This window comes from Natator depressus, chromosome 3 (assembly GCF_965152275.1).
Source record: "Natator depressus isolate rNatDep1 chromosome 3, rNatDep2.hap1, whole genome shotgun sequence".
NCBI lineage: Eukaryota > Metazoa > Chordata > Testudines > Cheloniidae > Natator > Natator depressus.
In genome coordinates this window covers 190,738,492-190,765,971 of record NC_134236.1, presented here as the reverse complement: position 1 = coordinate 190,765,971, position 27,480 = coordinate 190,738,492, and the positions used below count along the sequence as shown (strand labels likewise).

Sequence of the window (27,480 nt, the reverse complement as noted above, 5' to 3'; positions counted from 1 at the left end):
CGGTTCGCCGTTCCTGGCCAATGGGAGCTGCAGGAAGCCACAGGGACGTGCTGTTGAGCCTGATCCACAGCCTGCCCTGGGACTGGTATCATTACAAGACTCACTTTATGATCCTGGCTGGGAGCCTGCTGCTGGCTGCAGTCAGTCCCCATGCTGGATTCGGGGGCCAGCAGCATTCCATCCCAGCTCACCAGGTCATTATGAAGCATAGTAGGCTCTGTGCTGGGCACAGAGCCCAGAACCTGGTCAAAGTCATCCTAAAATGGGCATGTTGCTGGCGAGTTGCCCTTGGTGCAATTTTTATCCTGGGTCTCCTGTATTTGCTTTTCAGCATCATAATTTGTTCCCCACACTGATCACCAGCCTGGAAAATCTGCAGAACTGCCAGCTTTTTAGCTATCTGCTGGTATGCGTGGTCACTCCTTGTGATTTTGCTGAAGTCCACTGTTTTACTGGCCTCGCTCCACAGATTCACCAAAAACTGGCCATGCTCTTGTGACCAGGAAGCAGATTTCTTTGCAAAAAGCTTCTTCTGATCGGTCTCCATTGAGAACCCTGCAGACTCTCAGATAGTGTGCTTGCAGACCAGTGTTCAGCAGACAATGCGTTAACTGTGATCTGAGCTGCTGCCATTTGCAGGGGCGCTGGAACAATCTGTATAGTGGGGGTGCTGAGAGCCATTTAGCTAAACTGTAAACCCTGTATGTGATGGAAACTACTTCTTGCCAGGGGTGCAACAGCACCCCCAGCACTCCTAGTTCCAGCACCTATGTCCATTTGCAAAGGGAGGTGTGGCATCCATTTGCAACAGACTGCACCACAGATTGTTGGCATAGAGAGAACCAAGAAAGTTGCCCCCAGGAACTCTGGGATACATCCAGAAGACTTCTGGGACCTGAGTGAAGCCAGGGCTGTATGCATGCAGGAAAGCAATAGGGTTCTGACCCTAGGTCCCAGCTTAACATGGGCTCGGACCCTCCAGCCCTGCAGGGTCCTTGGACCTTGGACCTTGCAGTGGATGCAAGAGGGGATAGGCTTGATCCCTGGCTTACATCGCTGCGTAGACATACCCACAGAGATACTTCTGAGAAGCAAATGGGAGGAACAAGCTGGCAAAGAGGAGGGGGCGAGGACGATGTGAAATGAAAGAAGAACAGATAAGTAGTTAGAGGCAGAGTTAAGTAAGGCTTGGCAGGTTAAGCAGAACAAGAAGCTTGAATTTGATGAAATGGAGAAGAGGTGGCCAGTGGAGGGAGTCAGGCCTCGATTCAGCAAAACGTAAGCATTTTAGTTTTATTCAGACTGTGGTTGTGCATAGACACCCCAGTCCAGTACTATTGTACTAGGTGCAGTGCAGATGTAACAACTGTAAAAAGATGGTCCCTCTCCCAAAGAGCTCACAATCTCAGTATAAGACCAGAGACAGCAGGTGGCTATAGACCGGGGAGAGCACAAGGGAACCACCAAATTCTACGGTTTAGTAGGAGAAGAGCTGGCACAGCACACTATGGTCACGGCTGCCTATGCCCTGAATTGCAGCTGGACTTATGTCCTAGCAAAGTGCATAAATGCATTGCTGAACTGGGCCTTCAAACAGAGAAGCAACATGATCGGAATGGCAAGCAAGGAAGATGGTGTTAGCAGCTGCAGTTTGTATGCACTGGATGTTGAGAAAAACAGAGACCAGATTCCCCCATACGCTATGATCAGCACACCTTGGATCTGAACATTTTGATAGTACGGTAGCTGTTGAACTCGACACTAGAAGCATTTCTAGCTAAATATACCAGGAAGACTGGGGAGCTTAGTTTTCTTACTAATTCAATAGGCTGATAAGGTAGATGTGTCCTGTTATTATTTTCAATGTACCACTTAATAGAAACATAAATATTGATTCCGGACCATAAGCTCTTCAGGACAGTGGCTGGGTCTTCCTTTGTAGCATGCAGCAACGAGTCTATTTTGAGTGCAACAACAATGTAATTCAATAGTGTTAGGCAACAGGATTGTTTTTATCTAGCGTCTCAGTTTATTCCTGCCGCCGTGTAAATTCTATGAACATCAGCTCGACTTGTCCTGGGATTCCTTTTGCACTGATTTTGAAATTTGCAATGACATGGGAAGGCACGTAATTTGAAAGTGGCAGTGCACCATGTCCCTCCACAGCAATTATTTTTTTAAAAGGGAGCTGCAGTCCTGCTTCAGAGGGAAACAAATAAAAGAATCTGATATGCCCAAAGCTCGGATGCTTGGGCTGTGTTGAGATAATGAACCAGAGGGGAAAAAAATCTGTTCTTGAATGCTCAACAGCCATAAAGCAGGTGTGATGCCAGTATAATTCTACAAAACAAACCAGGGCATATTGTGATAGGATAGCAAATTAATTAAAAGCTCTTTAAATACCACAAAACTGCACAAACAGAGACTACATGTTAGAATCTGTTTCTCTTGAAAACATAAAATACCTCTATTGAGACTAGCTCACATTCCCTTGCCAGGATTATTAGTGCCTTTTCTGTCACTTTTAGATTCGTTCTGCATGTGAATGTTATAATAGGAGACAAGTACAGGGCTGGAACTTTTCTAAGGGCCTGATTCTGCTCCCACTGACTTCAGTGGGAGTACAATCAGACATGAAGACAATTAATATTTTCCCAGTGGACTCTGATATACTGAGCTGGATCCCTGAAGGTATGTGATAAGATGGCAATGTTGGTATGGTGGGTCCTCCACTTTTCTTGGCAGGGGGCTAAAATGCCACCCCTTGCCTTGGGGCACCAAGGGCCTCACTAGTGGCCCGGGAAGGTGGTAGAGGAGGGAAGCAGGGGAGAGGTCTGGGCTTGCTCCTCACTCTGAGCCTTAACCCCTGTGGGTTACTTACCTTCTTCCCCCTTGGATGGAGTTATCCTCAGTCCTTAGATGCTGGGGGAGGGAGTCTCCCTGCCCTTCTGGGGCAGGGTCTCCCTTACTTCGGTCCTCTGGTCTTTCACGTCTCACAACACACTTCCAAGCTCCAATCCTCTCTCCTTCCTCACATGCCCTGTCTGCCTGAAGGTTTCATTAGGTTCCTGCCAGGGCCTTCATTGACTACAGGTGCTCCAATTAACCTGTAGTAACCCTCCCTAGTCTACAAGGAACCACAGCTTAATTAGCCTAGGGCTTACATATCTCCCCTCTACCACTCTCCCACTGCTCCCTGACCTCCTATATCACAGGTATTAGCGTGTTATTTAAATAATAGTCTGCATACCACAAATAAAAGTTACCATCCCAAAACAAGGGGATGGTAGAAGATCAGGAAAGCCTTTGGTGAAAGTTTGGGTACCTTGCTAAGGTGAAAGAATGTAGCAGGCTGGTGCAGTTCTTACTGTTAATGAAGGATTGTTACAGTAATAGCGCTATGCATGCCCACGACAGTGTCAACCATTTGTGAACTAGTATTCATTTTATCACTGTGCATTTCATCTCTTTATTCACTTTCTAAAATATTCATACATAGAAAAGAATCTGCCTTTCATTCTTTTTTCTTAAATGCCATCCTAGTGAGCCAGATTTTAGATACTGCAAATACATGTAAACAGTCACAGTTTTTAAAACACATTAACAGCATAGGACCAGATCCTCAGCTGGTGTAAGCTGGATTCAATGGAGCTTACAGTCACCAAGGATCAGGCCCACAGAGTTTTGTAATGTTTGTACTATAGACTGATTGGAGTCAAAGGAAATCTCTCACAAGTTTGCTTGAGTTATTTGAGCATGTTGCTGAATTTACAGACAAGAGTGAGACAGTGCCTATAATTCTTCTGCTACGGGCAAATCACCATAAACTGTGGACTCAAGAAAGCTTTACTACCTACAACAGTTCCTTTTAATTACCATGTCACAAAACCTGGTACACTGAATGTACTGTTCTGAGGAAGGTAGTGGAGGGGAGGGGAGATTGGCACAACCAAGAGAAGGAAATCATTCAGGTGGAAAATGAGTAATTGCAGAGCTCCCACACAATCTCCCAAGATTTACTGGGGACGTTCAAAGAGATTTACCATAAATACACTGTGTACAATCAGCTCAAGGGAGAGGAGTCACTACATACAGCATTGAGGGCAAGATTGTTCAAACTAGCTGGGCTGTGCTAAGGAGATGGAGACAGGTAAATACATTTCACTCCCTCTGTTCTTCTACCCTAAACGCATTTTGAACCTTCTACCACGTCCCTCTTTTCCTCTAGATCTGGATCTTTTTCTCCCCATTCCATCCATCCTTCCCTCTTCCTCTCCATTTCCTCTTCCTTGTAATCTTTCCCTCCTATTCTTCCACTTTTGCCCCTTATCTACCACAGCACTTCCTCCCAGAAAACAAACCTACCCAAAACTCTCTCGGGATCAAATTCCTTCCATGCTCTGCCCACCTTCTTTCTGCCACCAGTTCACCTCCTTTGTGCCGTACACCTTGTGTTTGTTCCTCCGACCTCTCTCCAGATAACAAGCTTCACTCCCTGGTGGCTCCCAGCCCAGTAGAACTGGGTGTACGAAACCTCATCATGTGGTTGAGGGGTCAGGAAGGGTTTCCAGGAGCAGGGGGTTACATGAGGGGGACTCACTACTCTGTCCAATGGTTCCAAACCACCTCTCCTCCTCAGCATTAGAGGGTCACTGGGAGTCTTTCCAGTTACTTCAATGGGCTTTGGATCAGCTCTTAATAATAAAGAAAGAGAAATGAAAAGGTACAGACAAGACAAGCAGAGCTGGTTCGAGCTCCAAATTCCCATTCCATGATAAATTTTGGAATTTGTTTTCATTCTGATTCAGAACAAAAATATTTTTGAAATTTCTCCTGGAATTGAATTTACAAAAAAAATTCAATTTTGGAATTCCAAAATGTTGTTTTGAATTTTATTATTTGAATGTTTATATTCTTTTTATTATTTTATGATACATCAGCAGCAGTAGTACATACAATTTATTATTATTATTTTTTTAAACTATTAAGGGCAGCTGCTGCTACACTTTGATCTAGAAACAGATAAGATGTTTCAGTCAGTACTAAGTAGCAACCGTCTCTAATTTTTTAAAATAAATAAAATAGCATATTTCAGCTGTTATATTATGCCTTATTAAGACATCTCAGCAGTACATGTTATGTACTACTACTGACATGTCATGAAATAATGTAAAATAACACAAACAATAAAAATAAATAAAATTAAAAATGAAATTTCAAAATTTTCCAAAACAAAATTTCTGACAACATTCTTTCAAATTCCATCCCCCCAGGAACTTTAGTCAAAATCTACCATTTTTCAGAACATTTCAATTTAAATGAAAATAGCATTTTTTGGTCAGGAAAAGAAATGGAGAACAGTTTACAGACCAAAACTGAAAATAGATGGTGAGCTGATTCTAGTTTAATAATAAATAATAATAATAATAAATGAGATGTACATACTATTCTGTTAGTATAAACAGTAGCTCTGATTTCCCCTCAGCATTTGATCCCTCTGAAGAAGAATCTTAAAGTCAATTCACTTTTGCTCCCTACCCACCTCTTTGTAGATTGTCTCACCTCCTTGCTCTGTCTCTCCAGTCAGTTCTTTCCGTAACCAGTACTGATGCATGCTCATCGCTAATGCTCACTTTCCTGCTTATATCTGGCCCAATGGTGGGAAGAAAGAGACAACATCCGAGAGGCAGATCACGAGATAGAAGGGGGATTAAAGAGGGATTCTAGCATGGAGGAGGTGAGCTTATGTACAGGGGATCAGAGAGCTTCTAATAGATGAAAACCCCAATGGCCACAATGCAATTACCGTGCATCACCTTTGCAATGAGGGTTATCTATAAATGACTGAAAGACAGTACAACTTCAAAATGTGATAATGAAACTGGTGACACACAGAAAGAGCCAGAGTTGTGCCAGCTTTACAAATCACATGTCTTGTGTTGGAGGACATTTAGAGACAATGATCTGATAGGTCTTTTACATTTTGACTGTGATCCCATATGATAGAGCAGAACAAATACATGCAAGTTGATTTAGAGAGAGAGATTTTAGTGTAGTCAAACTGTGTCCTGAGACCAGTGAACAAATATAAGCAAGCATTGGTACTGCAGGAGGAACAACCTGCTAGTGCAGACCATGGCAAAGATTTGTGAGCAATAAATCAATAATTGGGACAGCCTGACATAATCAGATGGTGTTCTGCAATGTTCAGAAGCGATCTGAAGAGTTTTGACCTACCCATATGCAGTACTTTCAATGCCCAGTGCGTGTAAGCATTACAGTCATCTTCCCCAGCTTCTTTAACAAAAACATTACCTTGTTCACACCATCTGCCATGGCTTGCAAAGTTAGCTCTCTAGGTCCATCCACAGTCTTTCCGTTATCAGTTGGCCCCCAGCTGGCACTATATATATCTATGACTTGAGGCATGTGACTGATAGAGGAAGCCTCAATAATGTCTGTCATAAAAGGCTGGTCCAGCATTCGGATACCTGTCAATGTAATCAACAGAAACATGAATTATGAATTGCCAAAGACAGGGTCTCGGCTCAGGGTCTGATTTATACCTGCAGTTTCAGGCATTACAGCTCACTGGTTATTTCAGTCCCACGATAATTTTGTACTAAAAGTGCAGATTCCAGTCTGTACAACAGAGCGTTATCATCAAAGCATACAGTTCTAGCAATGAAGTGGGGGCACAGAAAGGAGCGAGTGGTTTATTACTGGTTCTACTATTGAACTTTGCAATTCTACAGCTCCTTTCATCCAAGTGTTTCCAAACACATGAAGAAACAATTAAACTTCACACGCTCTGTAAAGAAAGAGTCATTACACATGTTTTACAGACGGGGAAGCTGAGACAGAAATTATGTGATCTGACCAAGATCACACAGAAAGTCAGTGGAAAAATCAAGGACTAGAGCACAAAACTCTGACACAGTACTCTACCCTAACCACTAAATCACATTCACTCACATGTTATATACTTCATTCATCTCCCAACAGGTGTTCCCTTCTCTTTCTCCACAATATGGGATGGTGTTTATGATCAGAAAGGAGAGGGAAACCTGCTAATGTCTTATATGGAAATAATGACACCTGCACATTTGTATGCATGTGCAGTAGGGAAACATGGCTATTGTTCTGAAGAAGTTTTTTGGATAACTTCCAGTATCGGCTGATTTAATTTTGTCTCTGAATTCCAGCTCCAACCAAGCCAAAGAGTATGATGATTGGGGCAACGCAAGCCTTTTTTGGGACAACACTAAATCATGATTCATTACAAACCCAAACACAGGCCAGGCTGAGGGTTAGAGACCTTTCATTGAGTCTTGCCTGAGACAAGAGTAACCTGGAATGGCTTAAAGTAAACTCATTCCATGTATGGCTTTGGGAGGGAACTCAGTAGTTTTCAATGTTTTAAACTAGGAATGGACTGGAACAACAACAACAAACAACATACAGCTGGGTGGGAAACAAATTTCCTGTCCCTCAAAATATTCTGAACAGGACAGAAAAGTTGAAATCTTAAAAACCTGGGGAAAAAATGGTTGAGGTCAATCAAAACTTTTTATTTCCATAATTTTGAAATATTTCATTTTGATTTTGACCAGTTTTTATTTTTTTTAAAATATAATAAGCTCAATTTTTAAACAAATAGTTGTTTTGAATTGGAAAACTGGAATCTTTCATGTTTTAAATGCTTACATGACCATTTTGACAATTTGAAAACTTATTTTCTCAAAAATGTTTCAAGTTGAACAATTTTGTTTTCAACAAATTGTCATTTTCTGAAACTCAGGGTGTGAGATCCCGCATAAACTCAAAGAAACAAAGGCTGGCATGAATGTCTGTGACTTGAAACTGCTGAATTTCACAGACGATGACAAGAGCGTACCCAGATAGAGCTAAAATGTGAGCCAAATCATCAGATTTGACTTCAATACAGAAAAGTGGGATCAAAGGTGAAAAAGTTAGGGGCCAGAGCCTCAGCTGGCTCTGACATCCTACGCCACTTTACACCTGTTGAGGATGGGACCCAGAGACATGTCATAAACATAGCAGCTTCCTCCAGAGGTTTGATGGATTTACTGATTTCCACTGGCCCCTTGGTGGTGCTACAGACCTCAGTAATAAACCAGAGCTTTTCTCAGTTTAGAAACATGGGATGTTGTTTGCCTTAAAATAAATGTACCGCAAAATGGAATTTGGTTAGGAAATTGACAAGTATGGTAACTTGTTACAGCTTCTGTAGGACATCAGTACAGCCCAAGGGCTTTGCTGTGTAGCTTCTAAATAACTGGCTTAAGGTTACAGAGTTGCATTAATAGTAGAGATAGCCCTGAACCAAACGCCCAGAACCGAATGAATGCAAATGTGGGTGTTCAATATCAGAATATAAATACTGTGTTTTGTGCCCTTCTCTGATCAATGTGTGTAATTACTGAACAATGGTGACATGCATTAGGTCCCTTCTCAATGCAATGCTACATCTAAATTTGAACTTCATGTCTCACTGACTGCCTCAACTAAAACAATAACACCACTCCTTCCCTTCAGATTTTGAAGAGAAGGTCTAGCACTGCAGTGGAGAGAGGCTAGAACAACCTGCAGTCATGAAGACCTGTACACTTTAATAAGTAACTGGCTGAAAGGAAGCAGGAAGTAACAGATATCTCATAAGAAACCCAGTTCTTACAAGATTTTCAACTCAATTTATGCAGATCCAAGAACTCTGGCTGCTATTGTGTATTTTCCCATGCATACGCACACATCCACATCCATACCATAGCCACCCCTACCCCTTTCTGGGGTGCATATCTAGACCAGACTCATCATCCAAACCCTTTAAAGTTCATTCATTGCAAGTAAAGTGTCAGAAGTTGAAATAGCACTTTGTACATGCTCGTTGATTTTTGGTTTTTGAGGGCAGGTTTCCTGAACAAATAATACCATTTCAATTAGTTTTCTTGATCATGATTTGTAGTGATAATTTGCTTAGCATAGGAACACAGGAACTGTCAGACTGGGTTCAGGCCAGTGGTCCATCTAGGGCCACAGTGGGGTAACACCCTCTATAGTGTGAGATTTCTAAAGCACATTAATGTGTTGTGCATTAATTGGTCTGTGTAGACTCTGCGGCTGTACACTAAAGATTCCCTAGAGCTCTTTAATGTGGTCCTGTTTCAAACAGCACTACATGAAAGTGAACCAGCAGGGTCTACACAGACCTGCAGTTTCCACGATATGCTATGCATCCGATGAAGTGAGCTGTAGCTCACGAAAGCTCATGCTCAAATAAACTGGTTAGTCTCTAAGGTGCCACAAGTACTCCTTTTCTTTTTTCTTTTTACAATTAATACATAATATGTTAGAGCACTTTAGAAATCACACCCCCAGAGAGTGCATTACCCCACCATGTAGACAAGCACCAAGTCCTGTATCTTGTCACCAAGAGTGACTGATGACCATTGCTTCACAAATCCTTGCAAAAAAAAATCCTATATTAGGCAACTATGGGATGGATTGCCCACAGAAAGTTCCTTTTTAAGTCTCACTAGTCAGAAGTGATTAAAACACTTCCTGAAACATGAGTGTTTATATCCTTTCCATAACTCCTGGCTTTTTATTTGTTGGAAGGTTTTTTTTTTTTGTTCATTTGTTTGCTTTTATTTTTTACTGTTATAAGCCTAGTCATGGCTTATTTAGTAAAGCGCAAAGCAGAAAGCCTGTGATCTAGGTATAACTTTGGTCTAGGATGGTCTATGTTTACTTAATCCTGCCTCAGTGCTGGGGGGATGAACTACATGTCCTCTTGAGGTTCCTTCCAGCCCTAAAATTCAATGATTTCTATGATTTTCCTTGGGTTTTCCTAGTCAGGACAGAGTTTTGTACCATTTTGAGTGGCAGATAAAAAACGATACTCCTTGTGAGAGTGCGACTTGGGGCCAATTATAAAATGATACAACTGTCTTAGCTTAATTGCCTAGTAGAAATTGCTTTGCCATTGCATCATGGAGATTTTGCTTCTGGGCACGTGCCCGATTTGGGAAGCTTATTGTTTTATGGATCTGGATGTGGTGATCATTCAGATATAACAGCAAAAAGGGAGGCCAGCCAAATGGTCAGAACAGAAATCACTGTGCATGAACTCCAGGAGCCAAACTGTCAACCGGGGTCAACAACCATCAACATTAGCTACATTGATTTACACCAGCGGAGTATCTGGCCCCATGCAAACCTAGAATAAGTTCAGGGTAATGGAGTGGATTTTGCTTTTACTGAGATGCACAACTGATAGGAAAAAAATCTGAGGCAGCTCATCTCTGCATCATATTAAGTACAACTACCAGTATATTTCTTCGGTTGCACATTTAGATTTGATTCAGATAAGACCCACAACAGTACACAAAAGGAGAAATAAGTTAGCTCATATTGAAATCAGTATGAAAACAGGACTTGAAATGAGAATGAGCAGAAGGAACGCCATGCCCCTTGTAAAATAATTACCGGTATGTATATTAACAATATAGGAGAGTGGAAAAAGAGAAGGGGAGATGCCCCTTGTTAAATGTTTAGCACTTAAAACTTCTGTGACAGAAGTACAAAGTCTGGACCAAATCCTGCAGTCCTTACCTGGGCAAAGCTCCCGTGATCTACAGTGGGAGCCTTACCCAAAGGAAAATCTGAGCGAGGAGAACAGGATTGGGGTTTCTCACTGTATTGGTATCATACCTGCCACCTTCGAGTTGTATGCCACGCCAACTCCACAGATGTTATTGTTTGCTGCAGCTGACACTTCCCCTGCACACCTGGTTCCATGACTGCAAAGATGAATAGAGAGAGACCATGTAAACCACTGCTCCTGATCAACATTATTACCCAGTTTGCACATATAGTATCACACACCATTAGGAGCATGCTGGATCAGGCCATTGGTTAATCAAGACTGGTATCTTGCTTCTTGTCCCAGTTAACACCAGATGCTCCAGAAGAAAGCAAAACTCCATTGCGGCACTTAGCAAACTGCACAGTGCTGTATGTGAAGTAACCAGTTTACCCTCTAAAGCCTGAAGGATGTTTATTCTAATATAAACCTGCATAATTATGCTCAATTTAGGTGTAAAGTTGTTCAGCCCTTTTTAGAATCCAGTTTTTCAAGCAGGCTCTATCTTGGTGAACAGTAAAAATAGCACTGGAAAGAGTGGTCTAATGATAATCTTAATACTTAGCACTTCAACAGCATATAATAATAGTACTTAGCACATTTATTATTTATTTTGCATGTTATGGTAACACCTAAAGGCCCCCCACGGATCAGGGCCCGATTGTGCTAGGCGCTGTACAAACACAAAGCAAACTGACTGCCCCTGCCCTGAAGAGCTCACAATCTAAAGAAGCAGCAGATGGATGCAACACACAGACGGGGGAGCACAGGGAAATAATGTGACAATGCGGGTCAGCATGTGACGCAGCAGTCACGACACACCAGCTGCAAAAGCATTGCCAACTTAGGCAGGGTGCTGTATGTGTCTCATCCTCCTTTAGCGGGTAGTCCACAGAGAAGATACCAGCCCACTACTGCCGTTAGCTAATAAAGTGATTTCTTTACACTCATGTAGGACAGGTCTGTGCTTTGGCACGGAAGGTCCCAGGTTCAAAATCAGCCCATTGTGCTTCAATCATATTTTTCATCTTCAAAGTGTTTTTAAATCATTAATAAATTAATGCTGAAAATATGTACCAATTGTGACAAAGTTCCTGTGCTACCTTGGTGGGTCTTGCGCTTATTGGTGGATTTGCTCACCTGGGAGCTTCACGGCAGCCCTCAGCTTGGCCGTTTTTCTGAACCCACAGTCCAGGTTGACTCCTCCTGTGTCTGACCAGATTTGGGGGGAACCCAGGCCCACCCTCTACTCCGGGTTCCAGCCCAGGACCCTGTGAAATGCAGCTGTCTAGAGTGCCTCCTGGAACAGCTGTGCGACAGTTACAACTCCCTGAGCTACTTCTCCATGGCCTCCTCCCAACACCTTCTTTAGCCTCACCACAGGACCTTCCTCCTGGTGTCTGATAATGCATGTACTCCTCAGTCCTCCAACACTCCGCGTTCTCACTCTCAGCTCCTAGTGCCTCTTGCTCCCAGCTCCTCACACGCACATCACAAACTGAAGTGAGCTCCTTTTTAAAACCCAGGTGCCCTGATTAGCCTGCCTTAATTGACTCTAGCAGTCTCTTGATTGGCTGCAGGTGTTCTAATCAGCCTGTCTTAATTGTCTCCAGAAGGTTCCTGATTATTCTGGAACCTTACCTGTTACCTTACCCAAGGAAAAGGGACCTACTTAGCTTGGGGCTAATATATCTGCTTTCTATTACTCTCCTGTAACCATCTGGACCGACCCTGTCACACAAGTTAGGCTTGTAGGCTTAATGGGGGGAGGGAGGGATGGCGTCTGGTTTTTCTCTCCAATAAAATAAATATATATTTTGAGTGATTTTTTTTAAAGTTTACCATGTTTTAGCAGACGGGATATTTTCTACATCTAAATTATATTACCCTCTATGCATGTATATTGTGGTTATCTCTGTAGTATCCTGGTGGCTCACAACATTAGTGTTACCATATTATAAAGGCCACATACACTCATATGCTCTATACCCTGAGGCAGCAGGATTATTTTGTTTTATTTCTTTTTTAAAATTCAGCCTCTATCTTCTTTCTCTCTCCCTCAAAGTGCAGGTTGAAAAGGCTAGTACAACAGAGGTGTGAGAAATCTTGGGATCATGTATTCCTTTTCCTGTAATATTTCCTAGCTTATTTTTTTAGAGATACATCTATTGTAGGAAAATGACTGGTTTCCAAATATCCCACCACCGTGAAAGTCTTATGCCTGTTTCGGGACCCTTTTCTGAAGGCTCTTTGGGCAGGGAAAAGATTGAAATACGTTTCTTGTACATCTGCTGGATAAATTTCTGTCACTAACTCAGAAGGTTTTCCTTGACTATCCTTGTTAAAATAACTGAAAAGGCTACAGCGTGGCTGGGCATTCATTATCTAGTCACTTGTAGGATATAGGGTGTGACACTGCTCCCAGACTGTACCCTGGGGAGTGACAACCCATCACACAGGGAAGCTGCGATGTTCAAAAACTTTCTAAAAACGCCAGGTCATACCCAGCCCCAGATTTCTCCCCTGGCTGAAGGAAGCTCTGCAGACTCCCACCCCCACCCCCGCGCTTCCTGCACCCATCGCTGCTCAGCTGCAGGGGGAGGGATCACTGTACAGGGAGCTGCTCTCCCATCCGTCCAACCCCCATGCCCCCTCATACTCAGACCCTCCCGATGAGCCCCACTCCCACTGCACCTGGATCACCCCAAAGAGCCACCCGCACCCGGATCCCAACCCTACCGAGCCCCAACCAGCTGCACCTGGATCTCAACTCCACTGATCCGCACTCCCCCAGCATCTGGACCCTCCTCACTGAGCCCCCCCACTCAGACCCCCCACTGAGCCCCAAACACCTTCACCTGGATCCCCCTGCAGAGTCCCATTACTGTTGCACCCAGAACCCCCCAACAAGCCCCTCTGCATCCAGATTCCCCCCGCGCCCAGATCCCACACTGAGCCGTCCGCACCCAGATTGCTCCACACTATAGCCCTCTCAACCCACACCCGGATTCCCCCCACACTAAGCCCCTCCAGCCCCTCCATACTTGGATCCTGCCCTGCTGAGCCTGCCTGCCCACACCTGGTGCACCTGGCACGGAGGGCCAGAGCTCTGTGGTGCTTCTGGGGCAGGCCCAGTCCTTGCGCTGTGTCAGGTTTGGGTGCAGCCTCACCGCTGAGTCTGTGTCTTGGGATGGGATAGCTGCACAGTCATCTCTCACCTCTGAGCAGCCAGTGACCTGTGCTCTCCAATGCCATGCTGGAGCCTCCACATTTATTTGACAAATAAAAATTGCAAAATTTTGCAGAATTTTAAAATATTGTGCACAAAAAATTAATTTTGGGGGCAGAATTTAATTTTTTGGAGCAGAATGCCCTCAGGAGTAGTCAATTTAACAGAAAAAGCTGCTGCATCTGTTTATACAAATACCCAATTATCCATTATGTTGTTCTCATTATATTGACTGAAAACTATGAGAGGGAAAAGTGCAGGTATGGCCTTTAATAAATAGAGGTGAAGGGTAATTGTAACTGTCAAGGTTCCTTCCCCACTCTGAACTCTAGGGTACAGATGTGGGGACCTGCATGAAAGACCCCCGAAGCTTATTCTTACCAGCTTAGGTTAAAAACTTCCCCAAGGTACAAACTTTGCCTTGTCCTTGAACCCTATGCTGCCAACACCAAGCGTGTTAAACAAAGAACAGGGAAAGAGCCCACTTGGAGACGTCTTCCCACAAAATATCCCCCCAAGCCCTACACCCCCTTTCCTGGAGAAGGCTTGATAAAAATCCTCATCAATTTGTACAGGTGAACACAGACCCAAACCCTTGGATCTTAAGAACAATGGAAAAACAATCAGGTTCTTAAAAGAAGAATTTTAATTAAAGAAAAGGTAAAAGAATCACCTCTGTAAAATCAGGAAGGTAAATATCTTACAGGGTAATCAGAGTCAAAACATAGAGAATCCCTCTAGGCAAAACCTTAAGTTACAAAAAGAAACAAAAACAGGAATATACATTCCATCCAGCACAGCTATTTTACCAGCCATTAAACAAAAGAAATCTAACGCGTTTCTAACTAGATTACTTACTAACTTTTTACAGGAGTTCTGAGCTGCATTCCTGATCTGTTCCCGGCAAAAGCATCACACAGACAGACAGACCCTTTGTTCCGCCCCCCTCCAGCTTTGAAAGTATCTTGCCTCCTCATTGGTCATTTTGATCAGGTGCCAGTGAGGTTATCTTAGCTTCTTAACCCTTTACTGGTGAAAGGGTTTTGCCTCTGGCCAGGAGGGATTTTATAGCACTGTGAACAGAAAGGTGGTTACCCTTCCCTTTATATTTATGACACGCCCCCCCAAATCACAGATAGGGTGAAACACTGGCTGTGATTTCTTCCTGGAGCTCTAGGAGAAAACAGAGTTAATAAGACACATGCACCTCTAAATATACTACCAAGTGTATAAAGAATAAAAATAATTTCCACATCTCAAGGACGATTTTAACCAGTTGATTCTGGGAAACTTTCACGGGAGAGTGCATCAGCTACTTTGTTAGAAGCTCCTGAGATGTGTTGGATGTCGAAATCAAAATCTTGGAGAGCTAAACTCCACCGAATAAGTTTTTTGTTATTTCCCATGGCGGTATGAAGCCACTGTAGCGCAGCATGGTCGGTTTGCACGTGGAAACGCCATCCCCAAACGTATTGGTGTAGCTTTTCCAGAGCTTAGACAATGGCGTAACATTCTTTTTCACTGACTGACCAATGGCTTTCCCCCTCAGACAGCTTCTTGCTGAGAAACATGACATGATGGAACTCTTGATTTGGTCCTTCCTGCATTAAGACTGCTCCCATACCATGCTCGGACGTATCTGTGGTTACTAGGAACTGTCTGTCAAAGTCTGGGGCCCTTAGTACAGGGTCAGACATGAGTGTCGATTTAAGCTGGTTAAAGGTCTTCTGACACTCTTCGGTCCACTGAACGGCATTTGGCTGTTTCTTTTTGGTAGGTCTGTCAGTGGGGCGGCGATTTGGCTGTATTGCAGTACAAATCACCTGTAACATCCGGCCAAGCCTAAGAAGGACTGAACCTGTTTCTTTGACTTTGGGACAGCCCACTTTTGGATAGCATCCACTTTGGCCTGTAGGGGAGTGATAGTTCCTTGACCCACCTGGTGTCCAAGGTACGTCACTCTGTTTAGGCCTATTTGACACTTCTTAGCCTTAACAGTTAGTCCTGCCTCCCTTATGCACTCAAAGATGTTTTGTAGGTGTTCCAGGTGTTCTGCCCAGGAATCCAAAAATATGGCCACATCGTCAAGGTAGGTGAATGCATATTCTCCTAATCCCGCTAGGAGACCATCTACAAGTCTTTGGAAGGTGGCGGGTGCATTCCGCAGCCCAAAAGGGAGCATATTAAATTCATACAGCCCGACATGTGTGGTGAAGGCTGACCTTTCCTTGGCGGATTCATCTAGCGGTACCTGCCAGTACCCCTTGGTTAAGTCCAAGGTAGAGATGAACTGGGCCTGTCCCAGTTTCTCCAATAGTTCATCTTTGTGTGGCATTGGATAGTTGTCTGGGTGAGTTACAGCACTTATCTTACGATAGTCCACGCAAAAACATGTCTCCCATCTGGTTTGGGAACTAGAAATACGGGAGATGCCCATGCACTGCCAGAGGGGCAGATTACACCCATCTGTAGCATACCCTGCATCTCCCGTTCTATAGCAGTTATAGCTTGAGGAGACACCCGATAAGGTTGGACTTTAATTGGGCGAGCATTACCTGTGTCAATGGAGTGGTATGCCCGTTCAGTGAGTCCTGGGGTGGCTGAGAATATCGGCGCGTAGCTAGTGCACAGCTCCTTGATCTGCTGTCACTGCATACGCCCAAGCGTCATGGAGAGGCTCACCTCTTCCATGCCACCATCACTTTTCCCTTCGTAGTAGACACCTTAAGGCCACTCAGTGTCATCTCCTCCCTGGGCTGTAAACTGACAAACCTTTAATTCTCTGGAATAAAAGGGCTTTAGAGAATTAATATGGTACACCTTAGGGTTTCAGTTGGAGGTGGGGAATGCTATGAGACAATTAACAGCTCCCAGGCGCTCTTGGACCGTGAATGGCCCTTCCCACAATGCTTCCATTTTATGGGCCTGGAGCGCCTTTAAGACCATGATCTGGTCCCCTACTTTGAAGGAACGCTCTCTGGCATGTTTATCATACCAGGTTTTTTGCTCTTTTTGAGCATCCTGTAGGTTTTCTTTAGCAAGGGCTAAAGAGGTTCGGAGGGTGTTTTGTAGGTTGGTTACAAAGTCCAGAATGTTAGTTCCTGGAGAAGGTGTAAACCCCTCCCACTGCTGCTTCACCAACTGTAATGGCCCCTTAACCTTGTGGCCATGTACAAGTTCAAATGGGGAAAACCCTAAACTGCGATGTGGTACAGCTCTGCAGGCAAAGAGCAACTGCTGAAACACTAGGTCCCAATCATTGGAGTGCTCATTTACGAATTTACGTATCATGCCCCCCAAAGTTCCATTAAACTTCTCCACCAGGCCATTTGTTTGATGATGGTAAGAGGTGGAAACTAAGTGATTCACCCCATGAGCTTCCCAAAGGATTTCCATAGTTCCTGCCAGGAAATTAGTTCCATCGAGGAGGATGTCAGAGGGCCAACCTACCCTGGCAAAAATGTCTGTTAGTGCCTGGCACACACTTTTAGCCCTGGTGTTTCTTAGAGCTACTGCTTCCGGCCATCGGGTGGCAAAATCTATGAAAGTCAGTATGTATTGCTTTCCTCTGGGTGTCTTTTTCAGAAAAGGACCCAGAATATCCACAGCTACGCGCTGAAATGGAACCTCAATGATGGGGAGTGGCTGGAGAGGGGCTTTGACCTAGTCTTGGGGTTTTCCCACTCTTTGGCACACCTCACAAGACTGGACATAGGTAGAAACATCCTTGCCCATTCCCTCCCAGTGGAACGACTTTCCCAAAAGGTCTTTGGTTCTGTTCACCCCAGCATGGCCACTAGGATGATCGTGAGCTAAGCTTAATAGCTTTACCTGGTACTTAGTTGGAACTACCAACTGTCTCTGAGGATGCCAGTATTCCTGGTGTCCACCAGAAAGAGCTTCCTTGTATAAAAGTCCTCTTTCTACAACAAACCTGGATTGACTAGAAGAGCTGAGAGGTGGTGGGTTGCTCCGTGCTGCCGTCCAAGCTCTCTGGAGGCTTTTATCTGCTTCCTGTTTGGTCTGGAACTGTTCCCTTGATGCTGGAGACATCAGTTCCTCACTGGATTGTGGACCTAGGCTTGGTCCCTCTGGAAGCGATGCAGGTGATGGGGCTGTTTCCGTTGATGGTGAACCGCTCTCTACTGGTGCACTATGTTGGGGTTCAGGCTCTGGCTGATCTTCTTGTGTAGGGTTATCTGCTGCTGCTGGTGTAGGTTCGGTGGGGCCCTCTGGTGTTGGGGTTGCAAGTACTGGATTCAGTGCTGGCAATGGTTCTGGTGCTGGTTGTTCCGCCGGTTCCGGTTCTGGGACTGGCTCTGTCTGGGTCTCTGGGACTGGATCCACTGCTGCTGCTGCTGATGTTGGCATGGGGTCCGGTTCCATCACCTCTGACCGGGTCCTGGTAGAAGTTTCCGGAATAGAGCTAGGTGTGACAGCTTGCTTAGCCTGGCTGCAGGTGACCATTCCCACCCTCTTGGCTAGCTTCACATGATTGGCCAAGTCTTCCCCCAACAGCATGGGGATGGGATAATCATCATAGACTGCAAAAGTCCACGTTCCTGACCAGCCTTTGTACTGGACAGGCAACTTGGCTGTAGGCAAGTCAAAAGTGTTTGACTTGGAGGATTGAATCGTCACTTGGATCTCTGGCCACATCGATTAAATTGGGGTCCACTAAGGAAGCATGGATAGCTGACACTTGTGCTCCAGTGTCCCTCCACACAGTGACCTTCTTCCCGCCCATACTCACAGTTTCCCTCCGCTCCGAGGGTATCTGGGAGGTATCTGGGCCTGAGGACCTTTGGTGTGATTCTGGTGCAATGAACTGTAATCTGTTGATGTTCTTGGGGCAGTTGGCCTTTACATGCCCCAGCTCGTTACATTTAAAACATCGTCCAGCTGACGGGTCACTGGGGTGAGGTGGGTTGCTGGAGAATGGTGTGGCGGGACGAGAAGGTGTCTGGAGGGTTCCTTGGGGGGTAGTTGGGGCCTTGGGCTGCCCCGGTAGTAGAGTTTGGTCTGAGGTTGTCCCTTCTGGTATCCGCTCCAACTGCGACCAGTTTATTTTTTTCTGCCACCTCCACCCATTTGCTCCAATCTCCCCCGCCTTGGTTACAGTTTTGGGCTTCCCATCTAGGATGTATCTTTCTATTTCCTCAGGAACACCCTCTAAAAACTTCTCCATTTGCATTAGGAAGGGCAAATCTTCTGGAGATTTAAGACTTGCTCCTGATATCCAGGCATCCCAATGTTTCACAAATGTGGTAGGCATGTCGGGTAAATGACACATCTGGTTTCCACCTTAGGGCTCTGAACCGCCAACAGGAATGCTTGGGTGTTAGCCCCATTCTGACTCTCGCCTGGGTTTCAAACAGTTCATACTTGTTCATGTGTTCCTTAGGCATTTCAGCCGCCACCTCAGCTAAGGGTTCACTGAGCTGTGGCCTCAGCTCTACCATGTACTGGTCTGTAGAGATGCTGTACCCAAGGCAGGCCCTTTTGAAATTTTCTAAGAAGGCCTCGGTATCATCGCCTGCCTTGTAGGTGGGGAACTTTCTGGGATGGGAAGTGGTACCTGGAGAAGGATTGCTACGGTTTGTTGGTATATTCTGCTGAGCCTTTGCCTTCTCCATCTCCAGTGCATGCTTCTTCTCTTTTTCCTTCTCCTCCAGTTCTTTTCCCCTTGTCTCCATAGCTCTCCTGTGGGCAGCCTCTTAGATTTTTTCTGCCTCTTTTGCAGCCTCCATTTCTTTGTCCTTTGCCTCCCTAGCTCTCCTGTGGGCAGCCTCTAGGGCTTTTTCTGCCTCTTTCACTGCCTCCATTCTGGTTAACTCCAGTTTGTGTTTTGTCTTGGTTTCTGTCATCATAGCCTCTCTGTTTTTAACTAACTTTACACCCGAGAGTTAGAAAGAAAACCACAAAAAAACTGGCTTGTAAAATTTTGCTGTGCTGTAATGTGATACCTATGTTCTCTGATAGTTTTTTTTTTTAAAGGATTTTTCTGGAGGCTGAGAATAGCTAACTCCTTTGTCTCCAGGCAAATAGACAGATAACCCCTCTAGCTGCTCTTAGATTTAAAAAAAAACCTCTTCAGGTCTGTGAAAAACTTATGAATTTCCCTGCAGGAGGTTAACTACCCTGCCTTTAGGTCGAGAAAACTCCAGCTCAAAAAAGAAAGATCCCTTTGTTATGCCTGCTGCTCTGTCCCCCCAGGCAGAGACATAGAATTTACAGCTGCAATCCTCTTTTACAAAACCTTTTAATATCTGCTGCTTCTGGTTCAAAATTATCTCAAAATGATCTAAAAAAAATCTAAAAATGATCTAAAAATGATCTCAAAATGATCCCACCGTTCTGCCACCATGTCAAGGTTCCTTCCCCACTCTGAACTCTAGGGTACAGATGTGGGGACCTGCATGAAAGACCCCCGAAGTTTATTCTTACCAGCTTAGGTTAAAAACTTCCTCAAAGTACAAACTTTGCCTTGTCCTTGAACCCTATGCTGCCACCACCAAGCGTGTTAAACAAAGAACAGGGAAAGAGCCCACTTGGAGACGTCTTCCCACAAAATATCCCCCCAAGCCCTACACCCCCTTTCCTGGGGAAGGCTTGATAAAAATCCTCATCAATTTGTACAGGTGAACACAGACCCAAACCCTTGGATCTTAAGAACAATGGAAAAACAATCAGGTTCTTAAAAGAAGAATTTTAATTAAAGAAAAGGTAAAAGAATCACCTCTGTAAAATCAGGAAGGTAAATATCTTACAGGGTAATCAGAGTCAAAACATAGAGAATCCCTCTAGGCAAAACCTTAAGTTACAAAAAGAAACAAAAACAGGAATATACATTCCATCCAGCACAGCTATTTTACCAGCCATTAAACAAAAGAAATCTAACGCGTTTTTAGCTAGATTACTTACTAACTTTTTACAGGAGTTCTGAGCTGCATTCCTGATCTGTTCCCGGCAAAAGCATCACACAGACAGACAGACCCTTTGTCCCCCCCACCCCCCTCCAGCTTTGAAAGTGTCTTGTCTCCTCATTGGTCATTTTGATCAGGTGCCAGTGAGGTTATCTTAGCTTCTTAACCCTTTACTGGTGAAAGGGTTTTGCCTCTGGCCAGGAGGGATTTTATAGCACTGTGGACAGAAAGGTGGTTACCTTCCCTTTATATTTATGACAGTAACTCTGACCAACAAGTACTTCAGAAGTACTTAATATGTTTGACAAACTAATATCCGGCAGAGGGGGAGGGAACATGGAGAATATAAAGTGTTAATATTTATAGGGCCGTATAGTTGGAATAAGCTGTCTCTAACTATTTATTTATATTACAGTAGGACTTAAAGGCCCCAGCTGAGAAGGAACCCCATTATATTGGGCACTATACAGTAGAGTTGGGCAAAAAATTTTGGTCAAAACTTTTCTGGAGTGAAAAATGCAGATTTGGCAACCCAAAACATTTTGCAAATTCATGTCAGTTTTGCTGAATGGTTCATGTTAAAAAAAAAAACCAACCCAAAAAAACTGAAATGTTTTGTCTCAACATTTTTGAAATTCAACATTTTGATTTTTTGGTTTGCAACAATCTTTTGTTTCAAAATGTCCTTCAAATCTATTTAATTTGTTTGAAAGTGCTGAAAAAGACTCAAAATCAAAATGGAATTTCATTTGGTCAAACACAAAATTTATTTCAACCTAAAATGATTTTTTTACTTTTCAAGCCACCAAATTTTTTGATTTTTGGTTTGACGTGAAATGAATCTCCCCCATCCACTTTTTTGGAAGTGCCAGCAAATTGAAAAAGCTAATATTTTCACAGCTCCTCTGTATAATACACATAGCAAGAGACCCTGAAGCGCTCACCTTCTGAATAGGGAAAGGAAGAGTAGGAAGGGAAATAGAGAGGTGACTTGATCAGCATCAAGCAGTAGGTTAGGAACAGAACTGGGAGCAGAACCCAAGTCCTCCTAATTCCCTGGCAAGTGCCCTACACACTGGGCCACACAGCACCGCAGACACCATCCCTCTGGGCCTTAGTGCAGGGGTGTAACATGGGTAGGCCACAACCCTCCCAATCAACACCCAGGCCCACCCAAATATGAGCTTGTGTGACACCCCCCCACATGCACCCTTTCCTGTAAGAGCAGCAGCAGATTGGTCCGGGGCTGGGCAAAGAGACAGAAAGACTCTGACCCTGGGAGCATCTCCCTCTCCCCCAGCTGTTCCAACTCAGTCAGTAACTGCTCCTGCCACTACCCAATGGGGAGGGAAGAGGCACACAACTTGGGAAACACAGATTCCCTGCAAGAGCCTGTATCGGTGGAACCGTACACCCTGGGAGCCAGCAGTCAGAGCCAGGCAGCTGCAACTGTGTGACAGAGAGAAGCAGAGGCTGCTGCTTCTGTGGTGTGGGGTGCAGACCATGACACAAGAGGTGATGGGGAATGGGTAGCTGGGTTAGGAAAAGGGGCCCAGGAAGCTGGAGCCAAAAAGGGGCCCAGCCAAGCTATCTGGTCATTGCTCATCTACCATAAACAGGGGCCCTCCCAAATTCCTATTCCTCACTATGCCATGGTTTCAGAGACCACTGTCTATTAGAATTAAGGTGACAGAGATTTTTGGCTGTCTTAAATAGCATGAGTTAGAAGAGGTATCTGCATTTACAAGCAAAGCAGCTGTGGTGAATGTAATACTCTGAGCATGAACACCTCTCCCTGAGTCTTTTAAAAATCTAATGACATTTTGCACATGCAGCTGCCTGCTAACAAAAGCCCCCTGGTTCCTGTTTTTTAAAAGTTCTCCACTTCCTGTTACACAAATCACTTAAATTGTTCACAGAGAAATATTTTCTTTATGTAAAAATATTTCACTTTGCAGTTTCTTCTTGCATGCATTGAAGTCATTTACTTTATCATTGACTGCAAGTAGAGCAAAATTGGACCCTGATAGTCCATTCTTTGAAAAGCTAGCCATGTACAACTCTTACATCAGTTAAGGATCTGCCCCTAAATATTACCAAATGCTACCCATCCACAACACTGGGTGGGAGAAATTGATGGGGCCAGTGGTGAAAGGGGGACTGTCCCAGCGGCAAGGGAGGGACACACTCACCAAAGCAAAATACATAGCTCCTCCCCCTGGGAGTCTCTGGCACCCATTGGCCAGCTGGGAGACAGGGGTGCTCATTGGCCAGCATTCCCCAGTTCCCAGAAGAGGTCACATGGAGCCTATTTGGCTCTGTTACAGCAGAGAAAGGGTTACTCACTGCCTCCTACCTGCATCTCATGGGTGGGTAGGCTCCATGTCAGGGGCTGCAGCTCCTGTCCCAGCCCCGGAGGAGAGGGAGCCCAGCTGAGGGTGGGGAGGGAGGGAGGGAGGTGGAGAGGATTAAGCAATGAGGAAAGGGGTTGAGGGAGAAGAGTGAGCCGGGGTGGGGCCTTAAGGAAAGAGGCAGAGCAGGTGCAGGACCTCGAGGGAAGAGGCAGAGCAGAGGCGGGACCTTTGGGGGTAGAGGCAGAGCAGGGGCCAGGATGTACTCAGTTTTCGCGGGACTGGAGATCAGTCAAGGACCAATGTGCCTGCCACAGGCGCAGGAGGAGAGTCACAAGTCGAGAGGAGCAGCTGGGCAGGAGCTGGGACCTCAGCAGGGATAGTTCATTTTGCAGATAGTGGTGAGTCAAAAGAGGGTGTCCTTCCTGGTTAGGATCCAGAACCCCTCCTATAGGAGGTGGAAGAGATGGATTTGGGGTCTGAGGTTGAAAATAGTGAGGGTCCAAGCCTCAGAGGTGGACAGAGATGATGAGGAGTGGGTGAGTGGCCCTGGGCCTGCGCCTCACACCCATAATCTGCCAAGAGCCCTTCAGACATCCTGAGGATGCAGCAGTGGAGTTTGTCAGCAGCCTTCAGGCACTGAAGGAGGGAATTGCCAATCTCAGTGCAGTGGGGCAAAACGGCAACTCAGGTCCCTCCTCCCTCAGACATCCTGCCCAGGGATGTGGGCTGACCTGGCAAAATCATTGGCATCGGTGGCCCATAGGTTGGCAGCCTGCCTGATGAGAGCGGGCCCCTCTCAGATGAGGGGGTAGGACTGTCACAGGTTTGGGGGGACTGGTACCCCACAAAGGAATATGGAGCAATTAGGAAGGGACCCCCCCTGTTTCCAGGTGGCATCATTCCTCATGCACAAAGGCAGGAGACATGACAGCTGATGATCCTAGAGCTTATGTGAGATCCACTGTCCACTTCTCCAGGTAAGATACAGGTGTTATGGAACTTGTTATTGGACTACCCAAGAAAACAGACGCTGCTTACTTATGGAATGCATTTTCAGCTGGTTTTCAAATCCCTTACAAAGGCAGGAGGTGACACTGCTAGGCAGAGAACCTGAAGTCCATTAAAGGTTTTGAGGCTATAGTAAGGGCAAAGCTCACCTTGGAGGTAGCAGCAGGGAGAGTGGTAGGCCTCTTCTGATGTATTCCAGTGCCAGATTTGTGCATATCTCCCCTGGGTGTGACACCAAAGAAGGCGAAGAGGGAATACAGGCTGCTCCATCACCTGTCCTACCCCTGAGGCTCATCAGTAAATGACCATATTGTCCCTAGGGTGACCAGATGTCCTGATTTTATAGGGACGGTCCCAATATTTGGGGCTTTTTCTTATATAGGTGCCAATTACCCCACACCCCCGTCCCGATTTTTCACACTTACTTTCTGGTCACCCTAATTGATCCCCTGCTGTGTTCAGTGAGATATTCGTCATTTGATGGCGGGAGTAGCCTGAGGTTAGGGACTGTGGTCATGGGGCACCATGGCAAACTGTGGGAACTTTACATGTGTTTTCAGGTTTTTCCTCAAATTCCTTTCCTGGCAGATTCCCCGCTGCTCATAGGATCCCAGCCTCCATATTGCTCCCTTTAAAATAACATGAAGGCTGTGGGTGAGACATGATGATGGAGGAAGGAGAACAATACAAAATTGGTATGAAGCATAAATTCAGACCTAGGTATCATGACTTCTTCAGTTAGCAGTCAGAAAATTATATACAATTATCACCTACACAAACATTTCAGGCATGCCTTCGTCTTTCTGGAGTAGCAAACACTTTATATACCATAACTCGGCTGATCAGAGTGATAGAAGAGGTTCCCAGGAGAACACACTAGATAAAAAAAATCAGTGTGAAAACTGCAATATCTAATCTTCAGACGATAGCAACACAGCAGCTTCTGTGCTGAAAACCACATAGTTTAGTGGCGAGACAGACACTGAAATTATCAGCAGAGCCTTATGATTTCCTAATACCTGAAGTGACAGCTGACTGAGCTCTATTACCTGTTAAACCAGTCATCTGTGTAGCGGGGATATGGGTAGGGATCGTTACTGCTGAAGTCGTAGCTGGCTTTGGCATTCTGGAAAACACAAATATTTTAATGAGTCAGCATGAAAACAGGCCAACAAAGCAAAACAGAATGCAGAATGAGGCAACTTGTAAAATGTTAATAAACTCCCCTTTTTCTATTTTATCCATCGGAGTGTCGTCTAATATACCTGATACGCTGGACATAACACACCTCAGCTATTATTAGTTACCACATGAAATGTCTGAGATGAACTTTCCTCAAAATAGTATGCAAGCAGCATGGGCTGGTGCTTGGTACTATTCCTATGTAAGCAGAGTCAGGATGAGCTCCACTCTAATACAAACAACAATAATAATAATTATAATAATGCCCAACAGTTGTAATACAAATATCTCAAAGCACTGTAAAAGGTGGGTAAATGTCCTTGTCCCCATTTGGGGGGAACTGAGGCACAAAGACATGGCATGACTTGCCCATGGTGACCCAGAGACTGAAGTAGGTGTAACCCTTCTGCTAGGCCGAATTGATAGCAGCAAGGGCCAGGTTCAGTACACAGCGGTTCCCTCTCAACAAAGCAAATGCAAAACCGGCTCGAGCCCTCACCCAGTGACCTGGGAAAATCTTACACACACCCCTGGGCGCCTCAAAGAGGCAATACTTCCCCTCTTGCAAGCACAGAGTCTCAGTGTAGCAGAAAATCTTTAATAACATGAGGTAAACGACATCAGCATTAAATTGGGAAAACACCACAACTAGGGTTCATCAACCAAACCATGAGCAAAGACCCACCCCAGCAGATTGGGCCATGTCCTTTCCCTCTGGTTCTTGAGTCCAACAACCAAAACATCCCGAGTCCAGCAACCCAAAGATCACCGAAAGTCCCAAAAGTCCAACAACCCAAAAGCCTAGCCCCGGAGTTCAAAAGTTCATCTGCAGAGTGTTACTCCCCAGTCTGGGTGAAAGTAAGTAAGTAAATAAGTGTGTGTGTGTGTAAGAGGTAAGAGGCACCTTACATGATCCAAAGTGGACTGCCCGGCCACTCCATAGGGCTTCACTCCGCTCCGCTCCACTCCACCACACCAGCTGTCCCGCAAGCCGCTCCACCCTACCCGCCATCCCACAAATTGCTCCACTCCACTCACTGCCCAGCAGTATATCTTCAGGCTCCCCACTACTTAACACAGTGCTCAGTAATTTTAGCTCTTTCAGCTTGTAGTAGTGGGAGCCTCAGTGCTGGTACACCATAAGCCCAAAACAAATTCAGCTCAGTACCTGTAGCTAGACTCCTAATAGACCCAAAATTAGCTCTGATATTCCACAGGGAGGGAAAGAGAGAGATGCAGTTGATGTTTCAAGCCCTCACAAAAGACCCACACCACCAGGTACTAATACCTGTCCCCAGCGTCTCTCAATTCACTGTGTTTTGGAACCCATGTCCCCTGCCTAGTAAGCGCTACTGCGTTGGTGGCGAGTCCCTCCATCATAACAAAAGGCCAAGTACAGTTCCACTGTTCTTGATTCACATAATCAGGATAATAACAATTTATTCTTCCTGTCCCAATAACAGAGACACTGGGGCTCCCACAGCAGCCAAAGTGACCATTTGGGCAGCTATGGGCTCATGCTAGGCAGGGTGGGTGTGCCTATGCAAATGAGATCAGCCCCTGAAGTTCTTTTCCACAACTTGACACAACTCAGTGTCAAAGTGGTGCCCAGAGGCCCCACCTGACAGGGAGAGCTCATTGTGCTAAGCAGTGTACAAAAATAGTAAGAGACAGACCCAAGCCTGAAGAATTTACATCTAAATAGACAAGGCAGACAAAGGGTGGGAGGGGAAACAGAGGTCCAGATCGGTAAAGTGCTCAAAGTCACACAGCACATCAGTGGCAGAACCAGGAAATGTCCATAAGGGGAGTTTTTCTTTAAGAGGAGAGGTAGATTCAAGCTAAAAATTCAACCTAATTTTTACATAAGAAGATAAGAATGGCCATACTGGGTCTAGCCCAGTATCCTGTCTTCTGACAGTGGCCAAAGCCAGGTGCCTCAGAGGGAATGAACAGAACAGGTAATCATCAAATGATCCATCCCCTGTTGTCCATTCCCAGCTTCTGGCAAACAGAGGCTAAGGACACCGTCCCTGCCCATCCTGGCTAACAGCCATTGATGGACCTATGCTTCATGAATTTATCTAGTTCTTTTCTGAACCCTGTTTATAGTCT

At 45.0% G+C, this 27,480-nt stretch overlaps 1 protein-coding gene across 1 annotated transcript in view; it reads right to left on the bottom strand.

Annotated features, from left to right (window-relative positions):
- PCSK2 (proprotein convertase subtilisin/kexin type 2) overlaps positions 1–27,480 on the bottom strand; it is a 203,848-nt gene that overhangs the window by 32,580 nt on the left and 143,788 nt on the right. The window contains exons 6-8 of the mRNA XM_074949536.1: positions 25,233–25,309; positions 10,735–10,823; positions 6,316–6,491 (exon numbers count right to left, since the gene is read on the bottom strand). Of these exons, the coding sequence (XP_074805637.1) occupies positions 6,316–6,491; positions 10,735–10,823; positions 25,233–25,309 (342 nt within the window). The remainder of the gene's footprint in view (positions 1–6,315; positions 6,492–10,734; positions 10,824–25,232; positions 25,310–27,480) is intronic.